A 25,044-nucleotide genomic window follows, 5' to 3' on the forward strand; every position below is an offset into this window, starting at 1 on the left:
GTAAACAACTATTTCTTGCCGCTCAGTGCCAGGCTTGTGGAGTTTTCTTAGTTTTTCTTCTCTAGGCTTAGTATTAAACAGAACCTGAGCACCTGAATCGCAGGCATGACTTTTCCTCAGTGGGTCTTCCCTCTCCCTCTTGCCAGTGAAGTTTTGCCTTGCATAGGGATATTTTGTCAGTACCGAGTCTTTCTGCTTTTTATCAATATAATATCATTGTTCCAAGCCTGTCTCCAGCTTCTTGTATAGCTGCATATGAATTTATTCCCAGGTAATGTTTGCATCGTATCAAGAAGGGTTTGGAAAGCAGGAGGGTTTTAATGTCTGTGTACAACCAAGGTGGGGCATTCTCTTGTGTTCTGCCCTGCCTGTGATCTTTCTTGTGAAGCCTGATAGAAGCCTGGGAAAAAGTTTGTATCTCTTGCATTTGGGGCTTCCAGATGTCAGCTTTCTGATGGCCATAACAAAAGTTATGATTTGATAGATTATCTGCTTTTTTATTATCATCAGTGTGGAAGCAGCATTCTCTTACTATTTTTCACATTGTAAATGAATAAGGAACTTTTTCTTAAACCAGTGTTTTAAAGGTTTCTTCAAAGAGCGAAGCACTTTAAGATTATGAACATAGATCTATGGAATGAATGAGGGGAAAAAGCATTTTCCTGACGTTAGTTAATCAGTACTTGTAGCTTGTGGTAACATCTGCAGTTAATAGTTGGTCATGTATAATTTGAAGTATGCTGTAAATCAGAGACAGCAGCAGTGAAAGTAATGGAAACTGGCTAAATGACTTAAATATTGGCTCTCATGATAAAGATACTGATATATGGAAGATGGCCATAACAAGTTTGGATACATTTTTTTTTTAAGAATTGTGAATAGACAAAAGGTGATATTTCTAATTTAATAAACACATTACATATATGATCTCATATGAATATATAAATCAGTTAATTTAAAGTATACAATATTAATAACATTTTTAGATTTCATCTCTATTCCTAGAAAATCTTTTTTTCCTCAAGAATTTTACCTCCCTTCATGTTCACTTTATTCATATAGTGTATGCTATAATGCATTTAAAGTCTATAAAATTTTTGTTAAATATAGAAATGGGATCTTGCTGTGTTGGCCAGGTTGGTCGTGAACTCCTGGCTCCTCAAGCAGTTCCCTGCCTCAGCCTCCCAAAGTGCCAGAATTACAGGTATGAGCCACTGTGTCTGGCCAAGTCTATAAAATTTAAGTGGCTATTGGAGGACCTATATATTTAGGAACTTGCAGAAATCTTTGGGGCATTTGTTTCAGAGAGTCATAAGACTTTATTTAGTTATCTCTTTATTTTTAAAGTCTGATGTAATCTGTTCGGAGTGATTTTACTTTACTGTCTGAATTAAAACTAGTTGCTTATGTCTGATGACCTCAGTTTCCTTTTCTGGCAAATTGAATAATAATTCAAAACTTGAGAATACACATCTCATGAGGAGTTATGTATTTTGAATGGTATGTTAAGTACCAAGCACAACGCTTCATGGTAGGTCTTTGATAATGATAGGTGATATCATAAATGTTATGTGTCAAGTGAAGAAAAAAATATTGTCTAGAATAAGGCAGAGAAGCTCCTATTTTGACCCATGAATTTTCAATCCTTTAAATACTCTGATTTATAAAAAGAGTAGAATAACAAATGAAATTACTTTCATTTCTGCGGCAGGCAGCATCATGTTATGTAGAGTCTTGCTAACTGGCTATTTTTTATTGTTACTTTATACTTTATATACAGGCATGGTCCATTATATGAATTTGAGAAGTTTGGTTGAAGAATGGAAACACCATCTTAACTTGCCATAAATGATGTACCTACGATACAAGTAGAGCAAATGAAAGATTGAAGGTTACATTTTTTTAACCTTTTTTTTTTTTTAAAAGAGATTATTGTGGTATTTGGTTTTTATTGCATCATTGCTCAGCAGAAATGCTATGAATTTAGCAAGTAACTTTTTTTTTTTTTGAGATGGAGTTTCAACTCTGTTATCCAGGCTGGAGTGCAGTGGCTCACTGCAACCTCCACCTCCCGAGTTCAGGTGATTCTCCTGCCTCGGCTTTGTGAGTAGTAGCTGGGACTACAGGCGCACGTCACCACACTGGCTAATTTTTGTATTTCTTAGTAGAGATGGGGTTTCACCATATTGGACAGGCTGGTCTTGAACTCCTGACCTCGTGATCTGCCTGCCTCAGCCTCCCAAAGTACTGGGATTACGGGTGTGAGCCACCACGCCCAGCCAACTTTTTCATCCAGCCAACTTTTTCATCCTTCAAAACTGAAACTCATTGAAGACTATCCCCCAAGCCTCTGGCAATTACTGATCTAATTTCTGTCTCAGTGTGAGAAGGGAACATTAAAATTTTAAGGAAATATAGATATTTAAACTCAAATTTGAACTGCCCTCAGTTTAGAGAAATTATGGATTTTGAAGGATGAAATGACAGAGAAGATGAAGTCACAGTTTGGGAGGAGAATCACAGATTTTTATTCCAAGTGAAATATGTACTTGAAGTTTTGGTTGTTGCTTTTGGAAAGCAAATCTTGTAAGCTTAAGCGTAGTACTTTGAAGAGTGTGTGATTGTGACAAAAGGGATGTATAACACACAGCATATCCAAAAATTTAGGAGACATATTTGAATCCTAGAACTATCCTTAATTTTCTGTTAATTGGCCAGATTCTAGATAACCTGGTGTATGGGAGGGACCTGGTGGGAAGTAATTGATTCGTGGGTGCTGTTTTCCCCCATACTGTTCTCATGATGGTGAGTTCTCATGAGATCCGATGCTTTTATGAGGGGTTTCTTGCTTGACACTCATTCTCTTGCCAGCTGCCATGTAAGACATGCCTTTGCTCCTCCTTCACCTTCTGCCATGACTGTGAGGCCACCCCAGCCATGTGGAACAGCAAGTCCATTAAACCTCTTTTTCTTTATAAATTACCCAGTCTCAAGTGTGTCTTTATTAGCAAGCGTGAAAATGAACTGATACACCTGGCTCTGTGAAAGTATGTTTTGTTCTCTTCCCCGACATGCAGAAATTCGTGTTTCAGGCCTCCATCAGTGATATACATGTTAAGTTCTTCAAAATAATAAAAATCTGTGAAAGAGATGCATTAAAACACGTAGTAAGTCAGAATTAATTAGAGGATATAGGGTCTATAACTGTTGATACGGCATTGAAAAAACTGTTAATTGTATTTTTTACTGTGTATTCTTTGCAATGAAATTCTCTGCTTGGAAAAATGTAGAAAAGACACACAAAAAAAACCAAAGTAAGATTAAAATCGTTTTCTAAGGGTTCTTGGAAAACACAATGTATTTTTGGATTATAATCGCCATGTTTCAGCTGGTTTGTGGTTACAAATTTTTGCCCCCAAGCAAGTGTCTTTGTAGCTTTGGACTATAATCTTCATGTTTGAGCTAGTTTGTAGTTACAGATTTTTGCTTCTGATTTTTTTTGTGTGTTTATTTTTTATTCCTTTTATCTATTACTTTCCAGAGTTTCTACTTTCACTTTGTTTTTGCTTCTGTGTCTTTCTTCCTTTTGTGCTGGCTTAGGAATAGATTTAAAAATATGTTTTCAATGCTTTATTCATTATTTTGGCTGTTGTACTTAGGACTATTGTTTAGAATATCTAGCCTGGCAAGGAGTGGAAATTTTCGTGTGTGTGTGCGTGTGTGTGTGTGTGTGTGTGTGTGTGTGTGTGTGTATTCAGATCTTAGAATGTATTAACCTAGATTCCTTTAGACCTATCCCTTTGCCTTATTTTGTTTTTCAGTTCTTATAACTTATATTACATTTTATAAAGCCTAGCGAGACATTTAAATACTTTTAAAGTGATTATTATATTTTTAAAGAATACATGTGTATTTGTTTTATAGCTACTTGAAGGAAATTTTGCCAAAGAAGTGAGCCATGAAATGGATGGACTTATTTTTCAGCCTACTGGAGTAAGTTCATTTGTCTGTGTGTGTGTGTGCATTTGTCTGTGTGTTTGTGTGTGTGTGTGTGTACACAGATATACATATATATACACATAAACATATATGCCTCAGACTTATTTACTTAGAATTGATTACTGCTGTGATTGCTACTTTTCCTTAAAATAAATTGCTCATTATGAAAGATTTTATTTATATCTAAATACATGTAATACTAAGATAAGCACCTGTGTTTCACTCAGCTTACAAAATAAGCATTTTTGGTCATTACATGTCAAAGAAACCAGTCTTTTAATATAACTAGTTATTAAAAAATAATTCTCTACCAATAACATTATATAAATGTTTATTTCCTTTTGTAACTTGGTATACTTTATGTATTAATCTCTCTAAAACTTCATTTTGCTATAGTTTACTGTAGAGTAAAATTCAAACAGTTGTCACTACTTGACAAAAAATACAACTTTTGAATATCTTTCCCATATTAACTTTTTGAAATGCACTGAAGAACTTTTACCAACTTAATGGTTGAATCATATATTTGAAGTAAGTTGTATTTTACTCTATAGCAGGTTTTTTCAACCTCAACCACTGATGTGTTGGGCCAAATAATTCTTTGCTGTGGGAGCTGTCTTGTGCATGGTAGGATGTTTAGCAGCATCTGTGGTCTCTACTCACTAGATGCCAGGAGTATAGATGCCAGGAGCACCCCTTTTACCATTTGTGACAAGCAAAAATATAGTCTGACATTGCCCAGTTTCCTCAGAGAACATAATTGCCCCTACTTGATAACCCATGTTCTGTAGGGCAGTGATTTTCAAAATGTGGCCTGTAGAGGAGGATTAGCACCATCCAGGAAGTTTCACAGATGCAAGTCAGCCCCACACCTGTTAAGTAGAAACTCTGGGGATAGAGTTTAGCAGTTTGTGGGTTTTTTGTTTTTTTTTTGAGACGGTGTCTCGCATTCTCGCCCAGGCTGGAGTGCAGTGGCGCCATCTCAGCTCACTGCAAGCTCCACCTCCAGGGTTCACACCATTCTCCTGCCTCAGCCTCCTGAGTAGCTGGGACTACAGGCACCAGCCACCATGCCCGGCTAATTTTTTATATTTTTAGTAGAGATGGAGTTTCACCGTGTTAGCCAGGATGATCTCGATCTCCTGACCTTGTGATCCGCCCACCTCGGCCTCCCAAAGTGCTGGGATGACAGGCGTGAGCCACCACACCTGGCAGCAGTTTGTGTTTTGACAGGTTCCCCAAGTGATTCTAATGCATGTTCAAGTATGAGAGTTACTTACTCTATAGGAAAGAGTTTATTTCTTGTGCAGCCACCTCATCATGTGGTGCTTTTTTTCTTCACCAACTCTTCTTTTAGTAATTAGAGTATAAGCTAGTTGAGAATTTATATATGGAGACATCAGACTGGGTGCCTGGGGTAAAAGAAAGGGAACAAATAATTTGAACACAGTTAAATACTGTACAGGTTGAATATCTCTAATCCGAAGACTGATATGCTATAACATTTATAACGTTTTGAGCACCAGCATGATGCTCAAAGAAATGCTCGTTGGAGCATTTTGGATTTTTGGATTAGGGATGCTCAACTGGTAAGTATATATAATACAGATATTCCCAAATCTGAAAAAAATCAGAATCCAAACCACTTCTGGTCCCAAGCATGTCAGAGAAGGAATATTCAACCTATGCATGTAAAGCATTATATATGCTTTACATATATAATAAATCTCTGCTAAAATGCAAATTTGGAGACAATGTGATATGATTGGCATCTGTCTGTCTTCTAGCCCCCCCTTGCCAAACAGAAAACAGAAAAATCTTATCTTCTGTGTTTGAGGGAGGAGGAGATGGAGGAGCACTAGAGGTTAAGGATGGAAATGGAAGAAAATACTATTTTAGCAAAAATAAAGTTGAATCTTTTAGTTCTAACACATTCCAGTCTCCCTAGATGGAAAGAAGCAACGTCTAAATATAACAATGAATTCAGAAAATTTCATTGTGTGAAACTCATGGTTCAGATATGTGCATATATGGCATATATAGGAAAAATGGCCTGACAAATAAGTGAGTCTCTTTCTTGGATGTCTAGTATAGGCAGTTGATTTGTCAGTCTGTTCCCTTTCTAGTAACCATACTTTTTTTTTTTTTTGAGATGAAGTTTTGCTCTTGTTGCCCAAGCTGAAGTGCAATGGCACAATCTTGGCTCACTGCAACCTCCGCCTTCTGGGCTCAAGGGTTTCTCCTGCCTCAGCCTCCTGAGTAGCTGGGATTGCAGGCACGCATCACCATGCCGAGCTAATTTTTTGTATAGTATGAATGGTGTTTCACCACGTTAGCCAGGCTGGTCTTGAACTCCTGATCTCAGGTGATCCCCCCACCTTGGCCTACCAAAATGCTGGGATTACAGGTGTGAGCCACCGTGTCCGGCTGTAACCACACTTTTTATTACAATGACTTTGTAATTGATATCTGGTATTAAGTCAAGTCTTCCTGTTTGCCAGCATTACCTTAAATATTTGTAGACAATTGGTTTAACATGAAAGTTTCAGAATCAATTTGTCATGTTACCCAGAAATTTTTGCTAGGAGTTTAATTGGAACGTCTTTGAATTTAGACTAATGCGGAGAAAACTGATGTGTTTGCAGTGCTAAATCACTTTCTCAGTGAATGCTGTGGCTTTTTTTCAGGTCTTTTTCTGTTCTGTAATTGAGTTTAAGTTTTTTATTATTGTTATGGTAACTTCTAAATATTTGTCATTTTCTGCTTTTGTAGTAAATCATGTCTGTTTTTTTTTAATGCTACTTCTAGTATACCACCTAGATTTTTTATTTTATTGATTCAACAATCCTGTTGAATTCTGTTAGTTTTCATCATTGTCTAATTTTACACATTGACCAGGACCTCTAGTACTGAATTAAGTATTAGTTCTAGTTAGATGAGGGAGAAGACATTTATACCTTCCTCTCAACCTCAAAGGGAATGTAACTAAATTTTCTCCATTAAGTATGTTTGTGGTAGAGTTCTGTTAGATATCCCTTACTGTGTTAAGAAATTTCTGATTCTGTTCTTTCAATAATTCTAAAATCATAAATAGGTTTTGGGCTTTAACACCTTTTAAGGCATTAATTTTAAGGCAGTAATGCCTCTTCGGTATCTATTAAGATTATCATGTCATTTTCTTTTTTACACCATTTATGTGGTAAATTACACTGATTTTTCTTATGTTGACCCATCCTTGCATTCCTGGGATAAATGCTACTTGATCATGATATATGTAATTTTTTAAGCACACCTTTGGATCTAGGTATAATTGCTTCTTGAGGATTTCTGCCACCTTTTTTCTTACAGTTCATTTTCTCTCTCTCTCTCTCTCTTTTTGGAGACAGGGTCTCACTTTGTCACCGAGGCTGGTGTGCAGTGGCACAAACATGGCTTACTGCAGCCTTGACCTCCTGGGCTCAAGCAGTCCTCTCACCTGAGGTTCCCAAGTAGCTGGGACTATAGGCGCGCACGACCACGCCTTGCTGATTTGTGTATTTTTCGTAGATACGGGATTTTGCCTTGTTGCCGAGGCTGGTCTAAAGCTCCTGAGCTCAAGCAATCCGCCTGCCTCAGCCTCCCAAGTGCTGGGATTACAGGTATGAGCCACTGTACCCAGCCTATTTTTCTGTTTTTTGTATATTCAAAATAATGAAGGTAATATTTTTTATTGTTGAAAAAATTATGTAAGTTGCACATAATCCGTGGTAATACCTATCCATGATTTTAAAATATCAATTGTATGAGTGATTTGTACTGAAAAATAGAACAGTCTCTTACCTTTTTCTGCACCCTAAGTAATACTCCTAGGAGGTAATTATTTTCTTCTTTTTGTTTTGCTTTTACTTCTACAGTTCCACACAATGTATACTGTTCTTTTTTAGTTTTGTATTTTATACATGATCTGCTTACTTTGTACTATGGAAGAATAGGATTGAGCCCTCTAATTCCACTAACCCCCTCCACTCCCCTTTCTCCTTCCGTCATCCTATTGTAATTATATCACATGTTTGGTCAAATTAATATTCAGTTTTTATATCTTTATGGTGACATAAATATTATTCCTATCTAAGTCAAATAGTATACAATTATATTTTCTTTTTAGAAAAGTCTTGTCACCTAGCATTAGGAATATTTTTGGTATTATAATTATTATTTATTTCTTTAAACTCTCCAAAAGAACTATTTGATTTTTTTCAATGCAATCAAATATATAAGGTCCATTTTTCATTTGAAGGCATTCTTTCTGAAGCCTTCCATTCTTTAGTCCTGCTGCATAGCCTTTTCTTCTTAGAGTTTCTTTTCGCTATTTCATCCAGGAAATCCCTTTTACCTTTCTTCTCTGATAGATTTCCCTACTTTTTCGACTTTATCTTTTCTGCTTCTTTGATTTGAGTGATCTTGAAAACGTAATGCTGTACAAACTGGTCGTTATACTTACGAAGCTTTTGTTTCAGCTGTAAACTGAACATGTTATTCTGAGTGGTCTGTAATCTGTTCTACAATTTTATGGCTCTGGCTTAGCCCCAAATTGTTTATTGTGTTTGTGTAGTTCTGTGCAACTTGGTATAATCTTGATTATCTCGTAATAAATCAAGCCTCACTGTTTGCCAGGACGTTCTTAAATATTTGCAGACATTTTGTTTAACATGTAAGTTTCAGAATCTGTATTTCTTGTTACCCAGCAATTTTTTTTAGAAGTTTAAGTGGAATGGCTTTGAATTTAGATTAAGTTGGAGAAAATTAATGTGTTTGCAATGTTAAATCATCTTCTCATATATGCTAGAGAGTTAGGGAAAAAGTACAATAAACTGTAGCTCAGGACTACTTGTCTAAATGTCAGAAATTTCCAGAAGTTTTAGATCTACTCTTAGTTTACATATTCAGTTTTATGTTTTTAAAAACTTTACCTCATAAGTTATAACTGATAACAATATTAGACAATAGAACTAGAAAGAAGAGAGTAATTTTACTCAAATTCTCTATTTGTAGTAAGCCTCCTAAGACACTGGCTTTCTTGGCCTCTTCCACCTTTTGGATGGCTGTCTTTATACTTGTCTTCTAAGGTGGTTCTATCCCCCTTTTTTTCTCTTCATAGAGAAAAGTGTATGGCTATAGGTGTTTTGGTTAAATCACCTTTAACCCATGCCTTTTATTTTGCTCCTAGTACTCTATTTCTTCATTTATATTATACATTTCCGCTAGGGACAACCAGTCTTCAAACAGTCACTGAAGTCTGTTAAGTGGCTCATCACTTTGTCTTTTTGGGTTATCCTTGCTATTTATTCCTTATTTTAAAAAGATCATGTCAGATTTGGCTCAAATTGCTTTGTATTCAACCTATTTCAGTAGCTTCTTCACTGCTCTTTGTATCTGTATTATCTTTCCAGTCTACCCCTGTTTTTTGACCTAGTAAAATTATATCCTGGAAGAAAGCCTAATATGGGGAGACTGATACTGGCTGATAGAAATATAACATGTAACACAAATATCATCCACATATATACTTTAAATGTTTCTAGTCGCCACATTAAGAGAAAAAGAAAGTGGTGAAATTAATTTTAATAATATATTTTAGTTAAACCACTATATCAAAAGTATTATTTCAACATTTACACAATATAAAAACAATTATTATTTTTGTACTAAGTATTTGAAATCCATTGGGAAGTTTACACTTGCAGCACATCTTGGACTTGCCACTGTTCAAGTGCTCAGTGGCCATGTGTGTAGTAGACAGTGCAGGTATAGATATATTGATTTATTGTTTCCCATTTCTTGTATGTGCTCATGGCATTTGTACGTGATTCATTTGTGATCCTCAGTTGAATTGTAATTCTCTGTGTAATGATAGATTTTATACCCTAAAATACTACCATTAGACTAACAGTGTGGCTTAAAAACACCTCTTTTCAACACTATCATCATAGAGGGCTGAAGACAGTAAATGCACAAAAAAGGTAGTTACTAGGTTTCTTTCATATTATCTTAGTCATGAATATTTAATCTTAAACCTCTTTAAACAAAATTGATACATACGTATATGCATTAAATATTCCTCTATCATCACTTTTAGAACAGCTTGATCAGAAGTGACACACCTTTGTCTGGAATTAGATCTTTCGTTCCATGATAGTCTAGGTCCTGATCGTCAACCTTTACCTTCTGCTTCTCTGACGTGGAGATTTTTCAGTTCTCTGGTAGCAGCTGATCTCATTCTGAGGCCACCAGTCCAAGAGAGATGAGATCTTAGATTCCTATGCACACACTGTGTCTTCATTGCTCTCCATTCCATAGGATTTGTGGGCGATTGGTTTGCTTTCATGAAGCTGAAAGCAGTATCTTTTTCTCTTTCCTCTTGGAAAATTGTTACTAATTGTCAAATTGCTTCAGAACTAAAACTGATTGCTTGAATCATCCAGAATATAATTTTACTAGGTCATAAAGAGAATCAAAAATGATTCTCTTTAAAGATGCCTTACTGTTTCTAGCTACCCCTCACAAGCTATCTTTTGGTTATTTTTTTGCCTCAAAAAATCTATGGACTGTGGTTATATTTTTGCCTCACAAAATAATCTGAGGTTATTAGTCCTTTCCTTCCTTATTTCTTTTTAAACCTCCATTGTCTAGGATAGCGTTTAGCCCAGTATATCTTAGAAACTGTTAAAGGAATGAAAATGCATCTTTGTGTTTTCCCCAGTCTTTCAGATTTGACTAGTTTTATATGTTACCAATGTAGGTAAACACCTTGTAAATTTGTAGCTATTTTATCTTCCTTGCTGCATGGGAGCAAGAAACTTATCAGTGGCTTTCTTTAAATTTCCACTTTTCTTTGCAGAGTCCAGAATCCAAACACCATTCTTCCCTAAAACAATAACATGAGCTTTGTCCTCTGCATGTTCTCTTCAGAGACTTCCCAGTGGGTTAGGAGTGGTCTCTGGTTAAACAAACAAACAAACAGACAGACACCACTGAATTGATTCTCCAGTTTTTCATCTGTAAAATGTAGAGGCTGTAAGAGCTTAGCTTTGAAATTCTGTTATGGTCATATGATGATCAATGCAAATGATATAAATCAGTACTTAAAAATTCCTTCTTTCTGCCAATACCTGGTGAAAATCTACTAAGTAATGAATTTTTAATAAAAGAATAAACTCTTTTATTTTAGTTTCCAAAAAATGATTTGTCTTTTAAATGGCAAGTGAGACAATTAAAATAAACTAGACTTCTTAATGACTATTACGTGACTGTATTCCTATTAATTTTTTTCTCCTGCCATCATTTCTTTTTTTGGTGGGTGAGACAGAGTCCTTCTCTGTCACCCAGGCTGGAATGCAGTGGCGCAATCTTGGCTTACTGCAACCCCTGGTTCCCAGGTTCAAGCGATTCTTTAGCAGAGACGGCATTTTACCATGTTGGCCAAGCTAGTGTCGAACTCCTGGCCTCAAGCGATTCGCCCACCTTGGCCTCCCAAAGTGCTGGGATTACAGGCATGAGCCACCATGCCTGGCCATCCTGCCATCATTTCAATAGACTTTTCACTTTTTTATCTTTTATCTCCTACGTTGTTAAGATTATGAAATATATGGAATGTCTCTGAAAGGGTCACATTTTGTTCATCAGTGGATGTTGTCAACTTCTTCTAAAATATTAATTTATTTTATTAAAACAGATTTATTTTATTTATAACAGATTCTAGATTAGTTTACATTTATAACTTATTTCAGAAAACATGTTTCACAACTACCTATTTTGGTAACAGTTTAATTGATGGCATAGCACTATGCTAATTATACTAGTTATAAGTATCTAGTTCATTTTCATTTTCCATGAAGTTTTAATGATTTCAGTCTTTGTTTTTTAATGTTTTATTTCTGATTATAATTTCTCATGATAATTTTCTATCTAGTTTTTTTATTTCTTAAAAGCACATGTTACCAACTTTAAATCTCTTAGTTTTTATCACTAATATATACCTTTCATCATATTTTTGGTGTGCTCTTTAATTGGATGGTTAATTGCTAACACGGCATCTGGCTGTAAGCAGGATGTATTAGATAATCACATGTCTACCCATACTAGTTAATTCAGTGGTTATTTTACATTCCTACTATATTTTTGGTAAATATTCTAAAGGGTATTCTAAGTATAAATATATATTAACTATGCCATCCAGAATAGGCTCCAGTTTCGCATAAATCCATTCAGGGTAGCAGGAGGCAATTTGCTCCCTCAAATGCAAAATTTCATTATATTGAATTGTGTAGCCTTTGTTATTTTTTCCTAATTTTGGTTTTGTAAGTTCAACCTCAGAGTCTCCTGCAAAAGCTGATTTTTTGCTATTTTTAGTTCATCCTCAGTTTAGGCCACCATCACAAGATTGGTTTTATGTGTTCCACTTTCAGACTTTTGATTTGTCAAAGCCCCAGATTAAACCTGTACTTAGCTCTTATGCAGAGATTTATGACTTTTCTACCTCTTTAAAAAAATGGAAATATGTTTCTATTAAAGTTGAATGACATCAGACACTATATGATATTCTGCTAAAGACTTTAAGACACATTTTTCTAATAATTCTTACTCATAAATTCTCCTTGTGACTTTAAAAGAAAGAATACTTAAGATTTTTCTCACTTCTTTTATGCTTATACATTGTCATCAATTTCCTTTTCACCAGGTGAAATAGCCTTTTTTTTAATCGTTGTTTGTATATTCAAAGGAAACACCTAAATTTTCCTTTTCACCTGCTCTAAGTCTTATTTGTAAGGAAGTAAGAAGAGAGTTGACTATAGACAGGTATGGCTTCTAGTGGTGAGAGGAGACATGATTTTAGGTGGTCCAGGGACAGGGCATCAGATGACATTGCATCATACAATGAGAAATGTAGTCCCATTCTTGTTTTTATTCAGTCTTTCAGATTATAAGGAGAAAGTCTATTTCTAGTTTTTAATATCTAAGACTTGCTGATCTTTCCTTTTCAACAGAGTGTGGACCCACTTTTAGACTATTCAATAGGCAACATATCTACTAGAATTTAGTTTCATTGATTAATTTCTATCTTTTCTAATTTTAGGACTACTGGTTATTCAGGGTAAGCAATACCGTTTTCTAGTATACTATAAATGGTAAACCATTTGTTATAAAGTTTCCATTTAAAATATTTATTTTTTAGATTTTAGAGTGAACTAATTTAAAGAAAAATATAATAATAGTAGTGGTATTTTGATGTAACAGAAATCCTAAGGGTGGTAAATGCGAAGTTGAAATTTAGAAAACATGATGATACTAGCTAGTTACTATATTAGTTTCCTATGGCTACTTTGACATATTACCACAAACTTGATGGCTTAAAACAACATGCGTTTATTCCCTTACAGATCTGGAGGTCCCAGCACTTTGGGAGGCCGAGGTGGGTGGATCACTTGAGCCCAGGAGTTTGATAAAAGCCTGGGCAACATAGTGAGACCCCATTTCTGTAAAGAATGAAAAAAATTAGCCAGGCATGGTGGCACACACCTGTAGTATTTGGGAGGCTGAGGTAGGAGGATCGCTTGAGCCTGGGAGGTCAAGACTGTAGTGAACTATGATGGTGGCACTGCACTCAGGCCTCGGTGACAATTGTTCTAAAAAAAAATTGAAAAAAAAAAAAAAAGAGTACTTGTGATTGCATTTAGGGTTCATCTGGGTAATTCAGAATAATCTCCCCTGCCCTTGAGTAGCCTTAATTTAATCATGCCACCAAAGTCTCTTTTGCCTTATAATGTAACACATTCCTGATTAGGTGGCCATTTTTCAGCCCACCAAAGTTACAGCTTAATAACACGTTTCTGACGGATAGCTGTAGACCTTAATACCCAGTGTAATTTCTGATTCTGTCTTTATAAATAGATTTGTAAATTACCTTTCTTCCTTAAACTTCCTATTAAGAGCAAGTTCTAAATGAGAAATTTAGGACCCTTAATCAAGCCAAGAACTTTTTAAGTAAAATTTGCCAACATTTCAAAATTTTCTCTTGGGGAAGTCTGAAACTTTTGATGAACTCAGCTTTAATAATTAAGTGCAGGGCAAGTAATGCATTGTTAAGACAAAAGTAATATAGTATATTAGAGGTAATCTGCATTTTAAAAATAATGTTAAAATGTGTATAAATTTTTCTTTTATTTTTAAATTGGAGGATATACAAATTTTATAACGTGTAGTTATTTTCCCTGAAATTCTTTCACCAGTCTCGAGGTCAATCCTTCAGTCTCTTGCCTGTTGTTACTATTCGTGGAGTAGAGAAGGTAAAGGGGCTAGGGTCCACTCTTGGGTAAACTTTCACTTAACCTTGCAGTTTCAGTTTTTCTCTTCTGTTTTGAATCTTCTCCACTGTAGCTCTGTCCTTCAGCTTTTTCACAGAATAAACATATCTCCTGCCTTTTGCCCACAGTAGAGGAGAGAAAGAAGCTAGAGGTTTAGTGGTCCTTCTATATATAGACTTTCCCTGGTCTCCTTGTTTTATGTCCTATGGCTTACCTTTATCCCCTGGCGGCTGTGTAGGTTACCTGTTACTTATGTGACTCAATCCTTTCTGGGGACTGCACCATGCAGCAGGAATGACTTGCATTGACATCCTTCTTTGCATGTACTTAGTATTTGGTTTTCTTTGCTCTATGCTCTGTTAACTTCTGTACTTTCTCTTTCAAAATTACATTGCTATGGGTTTTTTTTTCCTGCTATTGTTGGTCTCCTATTTTTGTTTTCCCTTTCTGTTGATACTTCTTTTTTCTGTAACTCTCACCTTTAGTGAGGTTTTATATCAAAGCGGGCATAAATACATGTTTAGTCTACCATTTATCATAAAATCTTTGAAACTTCTTACAGTGTGGTGTTGCATCTGTTGGTTCCTATTAGCCAACAATTCAAGTAAATCAAGAAAGGGATAGCTGAGTGATCAGCCTAGTGATCTGAAAGGGTGAGTGTATATAAAGTGGAGAACAAGTCCTGATGAAGCACAGGCAAAGCCTGTTATCCATCCTCTGGTACCACAGAAATATTCCAAAGGCAAATGAATGGCAATGGATGATGAGGATTACTAGTGCATCTACTTGTGAAAAAACTCCTTGGTCTAACTGTGTTTGGTGCTAGTTACTTAAAACTTAGCAAGAAGTTTATTTTACTGTTACATTCATTATAATGAGTGAATTGAGGTTGAATAAAGGGTAGAAGATGTTAGTACTGTTGAAAAAAGAAGATACGTCTATAGGTATCTATAGATATCTACATATTTGAGACAGAGTCTTGCTTTGTCGCCCAGGCTGGAGTGCAGTGGCGCGATCTCGGCTCACTGCAATCTCCGTCTGCCGGGTTCAAGCAGTTCTCCTGCCTCAGTCTCCCGAGTAGCTGGGACTACAGGCTTGTCCCACCACGCCTGGCTTATTTATTTATTTATGAGATGGAGTCTTGCTCTGTCACCCAGACTGTAGTGCAGTGGCGCAATCTCAGCTCACTGCAACCTCCGCCTCCCGGGTTCAAGTGATTCTCCTGCCTCAGTCTCCTGAGTAACTGGGACTACAGGCATACCCCACCATGCCCAGCTAATTTTTGTATTTTTAGTAGATACGGGATTTCACCATGTTGGCCGGGATGGTCTCCATCTCCTGACCTCGTTATCCACTGGCCTTGGCCTCCCAAAATGCTGGGATTACAGGCGTGAGTGTAATTAACACACTCGGCCTAATTTTTTGTATTTTTAATAGCGACGGGGTTTCACCATGTTGGCCAGGCTGGTCTCAAACTCCTGGCCTCAGGTGATCCACCCACCTTGGCTTCCCAAAGTGCTGGAATTGCAGGTGTGAGCCACCATGCCCAGCCAAAAAAGAAGATATTTTGAATCCTAGCAAATTATTGAAGAATAGTGATACAAAAATACTATATTAAGATGATGATTCTATTGAGAACGAACTCCCAAAAACCAGCTTAGGAGAAAGTTTTATTGTTTAGCTCTTGATTTAATATTCTACTTTCAGAGACGTAACCATGTAACACATTCATAATTGGACATTTTTACTTACTACTTTTTTTTTTTACTTTTGTTTACTTATTACTTTTATAAGAAGGAAAAGTTAATCTGTGGTTTAATCAAGGAAATAAAGCTTAGAATATTTGTGTTTATAAAGAAGTACCCTAATACCTTATTTTGACTAAGACACAGAGCAGTCATTAATCGTCATGAAAGCCTGGATTCAGACAAAGTGGATTACATTACATTTACGGAATTATAGAACAGCAGAGGTTATCTAGTTCACTCACTGGTTTCAAAACGATGAACTCCAGTGTTCTAGATTTCTGTGAAGTGCCTCAGGTGACTGCATAGGTTACTAGGTCAGCATTCTGCTTCCATTGCAGTGCTGCTGATTTACTAATACTACTTTTATATATTGTACTTGTAGATAAGATTATGTTTTTAAAAGGGCTTTATCTGCTAAGTAAATGATGTTTGAATCAACTGCTTTTTTGAAAGGTTGCCATCATCTCCTTTCGTTGAAAAATCAAGATACATTTTCACCCTTTTTTACTGGATCAGTTAGTGTTAGTCTATATTCTGTTCACTCTTTCTTGAAATACTTTCTTTTATGGCTTCTGTGACACCACATGCTCCTGATTCCTCCTAGTCTTTTGCCATCCTTTGCGGTCCCTTTCGAGCTCTTCGTCTTCTACCAGCCGTTGAAGTTTGGTGTTTTCTCGGGACTCAGCACAACAGATTTCATTCTTTCTCATGCCCTGCTCTTTTTCTAGTAATCTCATCCATACCTGTGACTTAGTTCTTTTTTATCACATGTTACTCAGACTTCAGATTTCTATGTAAGCCCCAAAGTTGGTTATCTTATTGCCCACTCTGATGCTGCCTTTTGAATTTCTCAAAAACATCAGAAACACAATACAGACAGTTCCCAACTTATGATGGTTTGACTGACTATTTTTCTGGGGACAGTAATGCCATTGTAAGTTGAGAAGCATCTGCATATCAAAGACAAACTCTATCTCTATTCCTGAAATGATCAAGTAAGCAGACATACAGACTGGTTCTTTTCCAGCATTTCCACCTCATTTACTAAATGCAGTTACTTAAATCAGAAATCTAGCTGTTATCTTTGGCACCATCCCCTCCTTCCTCTCCAAGTCTTTCTTTATCTTTTAAGTATCTCTTAAATTATTCCCTTTTTTCTCCATTGTCACTGCTACTACTATAATCCAGTTTGTCCTTCATTGCCTCTTGCTGGAATCACTACAGTGGCATCCTAACCAGTCTTACAACATCCATTCTTGCCTTCTCTTCATTCCTTTTTTTTTTGAAATGGAGTTTCACTCTTGTTGCCTGGGCTGGAGTGCAGTGATGTGATCTGGGCTCACTGCAACCTCCGCCTCCTGGGTTCAAGCAATTATCCTGCCTCAGCCTCCTGAGTAGCTGGGACTGCAGGCCCATACCACTACACTCAGCTAATTTTTATATTTTTAGTAGAGACGGGGTTTCACCATGTTGGCCAGGATGGTCTCAATCTCTTGACCTTGTGATCCGCCCGCCTTGGCCTCCCAAAGTGCTGGGATTACAGGCATGAGCCGCCAAGCCTGGCCCAATCTTTTTTTCTTTCCATATCCAGAGTGATCTTCCTTCATCACTAGTGCTTTCTCCTGGTTCTCAGGTTAAAGACCAAAATTGAATTTGGAGCCAGTTTACTTTTTTCTTTATTATATTTTGCCTTTTGGTTTCCCTGTGTGTTTTGCTGTTGATTCAAAAATAACGTTAATGTTTTTTTATTTAAAGGTAGCTTAATTATATTATTCGCAAACAGTGATATAAACAATAATATAAACAGTCAGTCAGTTTGGGATGCTATAACAAAATACCATAAACTGAGTGGCTTACAAACAACAGAATTTTGTTTCTCACAGTACTAGAAGCTGGGAAGTCCAAGATCAAGGTGTTGGCAGATTCAGTGTGTGGTGAAGGCCTGCTTCTTGGCTCATGTTGTGTCCCACACAGCAGAAGGGGCAAGGGAGCTTTCCTGGGTCTCTTTTCTAAGGGTAGGAGTCTCATTCATGAAGGCAGAGTCCTCTTGACTTAATCGCCTCCCAAAGGCCCTATCTCCTAATACCATCACATTAGGGGAGTTAGGATTTAAACATAGGAGTTTTGGAAGGGGCACAAACATCAGTCTGTAGCACAGTGTTTAAAAAAAATTTGAAATGTAACTTATACTTGACAAAAATACTTAAATATTTGAGAAAAATTTTGGTATTTTCTTCAAAAGAAAAAAATTATCTGTTTATTTTCAATATGAATCTATTTTCTTTCTAAGGTTTAAGATTCAAGTTTCATCAAACAGAAATGATCATTTTTAAAAAGAACCACTATCAAATTGAATTTTCCATCTCATTATCAGCTTCTATAATAAACTATGTTTTATTAGACTCCTATCTATATGGTTTTCAGTTCTGCGATTACATTTCCATTTTGAATTGCTAATTTTTGGCTATTCATCATGTAAAAATGAATATTTTAACATGATTTGATATTTTAATATGCAGGTATTAGATCTTTTACATGATAGCTATTAGATTGTTTAATTTACAAAGTTGGTAGTAAAATTAAATCTTATTTGTTTACTAACTTTTATAAGTAGATTTTAGTGCATATTTATGCACTACATAAGTAGATTTATGTAGCATATTAAATTTTACATGTGGAAATAACATTAATTTTAACCTTTTGAAAATCAGCTTTGATTTTACTTTTATCATCTGGAGAAACTGTGTTTCTAGACAAGAATTGTATGCCATTAATAATCTATCACTATGAAATAAAACAGAATAGTAGATTGTATAATTTAAGTAAGAATAAAATCTTGAAAGTATTTTTGTTTTATATTTAGAAAAATGGCTTTTCTTGTTGTACCTACTAACTCTACTATGGTTAGTAAAACATAACTGTTTCTGTTGAGTCTAGAGTTATTTACTTTCAAACAGTAAAGATATAATTGTTTTTTAATGTTTTCATCACTATTTTGATTTTCCTGTAAGGTGGGTCAGCTTGATTTTATGTATCTGGTATTCATCAGTTTGCATAGAAATTTAGAGTCAGCTTTGATTTTAATATTGCATTCTTTTGAAATATTAATATTTTTATTAAATCTTTACTACTGCCAGGTATTTGAATATTATGGATAGATTGTAAAATGAAAATTGGAATTAGCCTAATGCCTTGTCTTGAAGTACATGACGAATTAGAATGGTTTTCCTCTGTAGCAAGGATGTTACCATGGTGAGAGCTTCTGTTTCCATGACATTTGCTTGCATATTTTGATAGGTCTTCAATTGAAGAAGGGCTCTGTTTTCTGGCAGGCTGCAAAAGTGTCATTCTATCTTTTCTCAAAATGTGTTATTTTTATTGAAAAATATAATTTTCCAGGGAATTGTAATAGCAAAGTGCCAAGAAAGAAAATGCACCTTATTTTAATTTTTTTTCCTTGTTCAACTTTTAGAGCACAGCAAAATATTCTTAGCTTGCTTTGTGTAAGGAAGAAAAGGAAAGCATCATTTTCAAGTTTTAAAATAAATATTTAGTTTTTTTGAATTTTGTTGGCAAAATAAACAGCTACAGATGCATAATTTGTAATCAGTCTCAGCTAGATATAGACATATCTGTACAACTAAAAGGAATTGCTAATGATGATATATTGGTAGCAGAGAAAGGGGAAATATATAAATAAGGACTTCACAAAATGAAAGAAGTGGTGAATTCCTAGAGGGTAAATATACAGAATACCAAATCAGTTCTCATATAAATGATACATATTAAACACTTAATGAATTAGGGATAGTTCTTTTATTAATAACTTATGTTTAAAGTTGAAACATTAATGGTAGATTTTAAAATTTGCATTTTACAGTGGTATAACTTTAATTTTAAACTAGATAATACAATCACGTGGTTCAGAAATTTTAACATGTATTTAAAAAATACATAGAAGAAAGTCTCCCTCTCATACTTCTTCCCTAGTTTCTTTATATATATAGAAGCAAGTACAAATGTGTGAATACATTCTTATTTTCATTCCACTTTTTCAAAAAGATAGCATATTATTTTACTTTTGTTTATATATTGTTTGCTTTTCAGAATTTGTCCAGGTATATTTTAATGTCTATTTTGTTTTGTTAGTGCTCTGATTTAGGCATCTAGGGAGATATACTGGAATCATAGCAAAAAGATAGGGGTTATTAATTGTTATCTCTTATCCCTTATGCTTATAGCAATTCCACATTTTAGAAGGAAATATGTAAAAGCACACATTTTGTCTATGTAGGGTACGAAAATTGATTTTCCTTTTGTTGTCAAAGTTCAGTGATAACTTGAGTGGCTCTTTCTTACTGATAGACCAATTCATTTTATAAGAGCTACAAACTGAAAGAGTCTCTAAATGTATTTATACATGCTATTTCTTCTGCCTGAAACTATTTTCTTTTTTATATTACTCCCATTTATCCTTGAACTATCAAGTTAGATGTGCTTCCTTGAGGAAGCCTGGTTGTCTAGCTGAGCTTGACTCTCCCCTGCCCCCACAGTATTCCCATTGGCCTCCATGCACTTAACATGTATGAATTTTTAGTTATTTTAAAACTACCATTTCTCTTACTAGATTGTAAGTACCATGAAGACAGAGATCATCTCTGTCTCATTCACAGTGATATTTTTAGTGCTTATAACAGTAGGGTGAATATTAAATACTGTGTTGTACATGTAGGCAATCTGAATGTCTTAGTTCCTTAGATTCACTGTACTTTCTCTTGTAGCTATGTAACTCATCCTTATTGCCTGTGTAATTCTCAGCTTAAATTTTACTTCCCCTGGGAAACTTCTCTTTATGTTTTTGACTGTGTTAACATTCCATTTTCTCTGCTATTATAGCACTCTGAACTTTATATTTCATTAAATTCTTCACAGTTTTTTGTAACTGCTTATTATTTGTCTGAAACCCCCATTATCTTTATCTTACTGGCCTTTAGCACAGATGTTGACACAGTCTTAGCAGTTGATCAATAGATATTGGTTTAAAAAAAAAGAATGAATTCATACTTTAGATCAGTGGTTCTCAACTGGCATGATTTTACTTCCCAAATAACATTTGACAGTATGTGGGGACATTTTTTATTATTTTGATTGGCCCATAGAGGCCAGGTATGCTGTTAAACCTCCTACATTGGCATGGAACAGCCCCCACAACAAAGAGTCTACTGGCCCAACGTCAGTAGTATTGCTATTAAACAACCCTGCATTAGACTCTGGATTTCTTTGCTTTCTCTGTATTTTCTTAGATTTATAGATTTATAAATTTATAGGGCTTTTGAATGTACTTGAACAGATATCTTAACCATTTTGTCTTTTTTCTTTAAATTCTATGTTTTGTGACAATTTTACTTTTTTGACACATAGAAATTATATATATTTAGGGCATACAGCTTGATGTTTTAATGTACATTGTGAAATAATCACCACATTCCACCTAGTTAACATCTAAGATTTCTGTCTACTTGCCATTTTTGTACCCTTTGACCAAAATCATCCCATTTCTAGTTCCCTCCGTTTCCGGGCAGCCACCATCCTAATCTCTGCTTCTATGAGTTTGACTAATTGGGATTCCATGTATAAGTGAGATCATGCAGTATTTCTCTTTCTGGCTTATTTTTGCTTAGTACAATGCTCTCCAGCTCCATCCACGTTACCACAAATGGCAGAAGTTACTTTTCTGGGGGTAAGGCTGAATAATATTACATTATATATACACCACATTTTCTTTAACCATTCATCCATTGCAGGACATTTAAGTTGCTTCCGTATCTTCACTATTGTGCATAAAGCTGCAGTCAATGGGAGAGAGCAGATATCTCTTCATGATCCTGTTTTCATTACTTCCAGATACATACTCAGAGGTGGGATTCCTGAATCATAGGGTGGTTCTGTCTTTAATTTTTTTGAGAACCTCAATACTGTTTTCACTAATGGGCTGCACCAATTTACATTCTCACCAACAGTATACAAGGGTTCACTTTTCTCCATATCCTTGACAACACTTGGAATTACTTGCCTTTTTGATAATAGACATCCTCGTAAATGTGAAGTGCTGTCTTATTGAGGTTTTGATTTGCATTTTCCTGCTGATTAGAAATGCTGAGATGCTTTTCAGTAGGCCTGTTGGCCAACCACTTTCTTGTTTTGAGAAGTGTCTATTCAGGGCCCTTACCCATTTTTAACAGGTTGTTTGTATTTTTAATATTGAGTTGTATGACTTCTTTATATATTGGATATTAACCCCATGGATGTATAGTTTGCAGATTTTTTTTCTCGTTTCATAGTTGACTTTTCACCTTGTTTGTTGTTTCTTTTGCTGTGCAGAAGGTTTTTAGTTTGATGTAGTCTCTCTTGTCTGTTTTTGCTTCTGTTGCCTGTGCTTTTGGTGTTATATCCAGAAAATACTTGCCAAAACCAATGTCAAGAATTTTTTTTTGTTTGTTTTCTTCTAGGAGTTTTACAGTTTCCATTTTTGTGTTTAAATGTTTAATCCATTTGAGTTGATTTTTGTGTACAGTGTGCATTTTTTTTTCTTTCCATCCACCCCATACAATGTGGTAGTTAGTATATATTTTGGAATCTGGAATAAAATACTTGGGTTCAAATATCTTTTCTACCAATTTCTTTATGACTCTGTTTTGTGATCCATGAGAAAAGGGTACCATGTTAGCTTGACCTACCTCATGGAGCTATTTTGAGAATAAAGTTATTTAAGAGAAGTCAAACCAGTAACTGGTGAAAAGCAAAAACCCAGTCGATGTTAGCCCTTAGAAGTTATTACTGCCTTTATTATTCTATGTAAAGGGCATAGGAGGGGATAAAACTAGAGAGGATGAATAAGGCTAGATAAGCGGGCAGAGGGGAGGTGGTCTTTGGTTGTTAGGTTGAGAAGCTTGTATCATTTTCAGTAAACCATCTAACCAGATGGATTCAGGATCAGTTGTATTTGATAGGGCCTGTTGATAATAGGGATAACAATTAGGTTGATCACAGTAGCCTGGGTGAAAAAGTAATAGAGAAAATTGGTGGAATATGGAACTGATAGAGACTGCATCAAAGATGATTAGAGAGTTTTGAACCTTTCTGGTTAGGAGCATTATGTTAATCAGAGATGGAAATCAGAATGGAGATGAACTTGTTTTTTGTTTAAGAATATGAATGATTCAGTTTTAGATTTAAAACTTTAGGCTGCCTTTAGGATATTAATGAATAAGCCAGTGCCTTACATACTTTTATTTGGGAGAAAGTTAGTATGAGAGATGAAGAATTGGGAGTAATTTTCATTGTAGGTATATTTGGAGTGTTAGAGGAGTGGATTCTTTATAATGTGTAATAGTGAAAAGGCAAATAATAGATTCTTGAAGAATGTGCGTTCGTAATTGATTCCATTGTTTTACTGTCTCTAGCAGCATTACTGTCTAGGATTTCTAAAGTTTTCTTTAAAAATAAATGCTGTAATAAAACTAATACTATAGTGAGGACAGGGATCTTTCTTAGCTTCAGATGTGATCTTTGTGAAGAAGGCATTGTGTCTCAGGTTTTACTGTAGAATCTGGTGATAACTACTCACATTTTACTAGTGGAAATAATAGAATAACATAAGCCTGCAAGGTGTTTTTGGATATCTTTGGTCTAGATATCCTGTTTTAGGCAAGCAAAATGCTATTATTACATTTTTACAAATGAGATAGATAAAGCCCACTTTGAACTTGCTTTAAATAATTACGTTAGTAGAGGCAAAGAGGGACTAAATATGTTGCTCCTTTGCCGTTACTACTGCTAGCTTCATTTGCATCAGGGTTTCTCAACCTTGGCACCATTGACATTTTGGGCTAGATAATTCTTTGTTGTGGGCAGCTGCCCTATGCTTTGTAGGATGTTTAGTAGCATATCTAGCCTTTAACCACTAGATGGCAGTAGCACTCCCTCCCCACCTCTTTTTCAACCAAAAATGTCTCCACGCATTGCCAAGTATCCCTTGGAGGCAAAATCTCCCCTAGTTGAGAACCAGAGCTTTACACCACAGGTATATATCACGTATACCTCCAGTTAGCTTCCTCTCCACCTTAGTTTTACAGACTTCTCTTTGGCATATGGCCATCTTCTACCTCTAAGCCAGGTTCTGTTTTCATCTGGTCAACACTTTTCTAGGCATCTTATTTTGCTGCCTGACGTTTACATGTATTATATTTTTGACTTTAAGATAGCAATGGATATCTTGGGTTATATTGGTAATTACATTTACACCTAATATATCCCCAGTTTTTTTTTTTTGACAGCTCACCTGATACAATCAGATTTATTTCTATAAACTAAGTATTGTATTTGTCAGTTAACTATAGCTCTGGTAATTATTTTAACCTAGATACATGCTAATAAATTGAATTATATTACTCTGACTATACACAGGAACATGTAGAATGAAAGGGTGTTTTTATATCCTTGTTTATAGTTCAGCAAGATTCTGTATTTCAAGTTTGATAAATCATAAATATTTATTTCTAAAAGGCTTATTCAGTTCCTGTATTTATAATATATTTGCTGTTGTTATTTTGGGAATCATGAAAAAAGGATTATTTGATAGTGATTTATATATATAATCTTTCATAAATATTGTTAGCTTGTTTCATAATCTCAGATATTTCATTTTCAATTAAGTATACCTGAGACAGATATTTTGTAGTAAGTTTTGAAATTCTGTATTTTAATTATTCAAGTATTCAAGCATTTTACTAGGTGTTTTATAGGCACAAAATTGATATGATTTTTGCTAAAGTAGAATTACATTCTAATGAGTATTTCAGTATATTTTACTCATAGAATCTGTGTCATTGTTGAATCTACATTCTGTAACTGGGAGCTATAGTATTTTAATATACCATTTTCTAAATAATTAAATA

General features: G+C 35.2%; 1 protein-coding gene across 3 annotated transcripts in view; it reads left to right on the forward strand.

The window, feature by feature from the left end:
• RNGTT (RNA guanylyltransferase and 5'-phosphatase) overlaps positions 1-25,044 on the forward strand; it is a 338,127-nt gene that overhangs the window by 157,114 nt on the left and 155,969 nt on the right. For 2 of the 3 annotated variants that reach the window (XM_017876820.1, XM_017876822.1), the window contains one exon: positions 3,925-3,993. The exons of the other annotated variant lie outside the window; for it this stretch is intronic. In XM_017876820.1, coding sequence (XP_017732309.1) covers positions 3,925-3,993 — 69 coding nt within the window. The remainder of the gene's footprint in view (positions 1-3,924; positions 3,994-25,044) is intronic. 3 annotated transcript variants of the gene reach the window in all.

The sequence above is a fragment of the Rhinopithecus bieti genome, unplaced genomic scaffold (assembly GCF_001698545.2).
Source record: "Rhinopithecus bieti isolate Rb0 unplaced genomic scaffold, ASM169854v2 scaffold_10354, whole genome shotgun sequence".
Taxonomy (NCBI): Eukaryota; Metazoa; Chordata; class Mammalia; order Primates; family Cercopithecidae; genus Rhinopithecus; species Rhinopithecus bieti.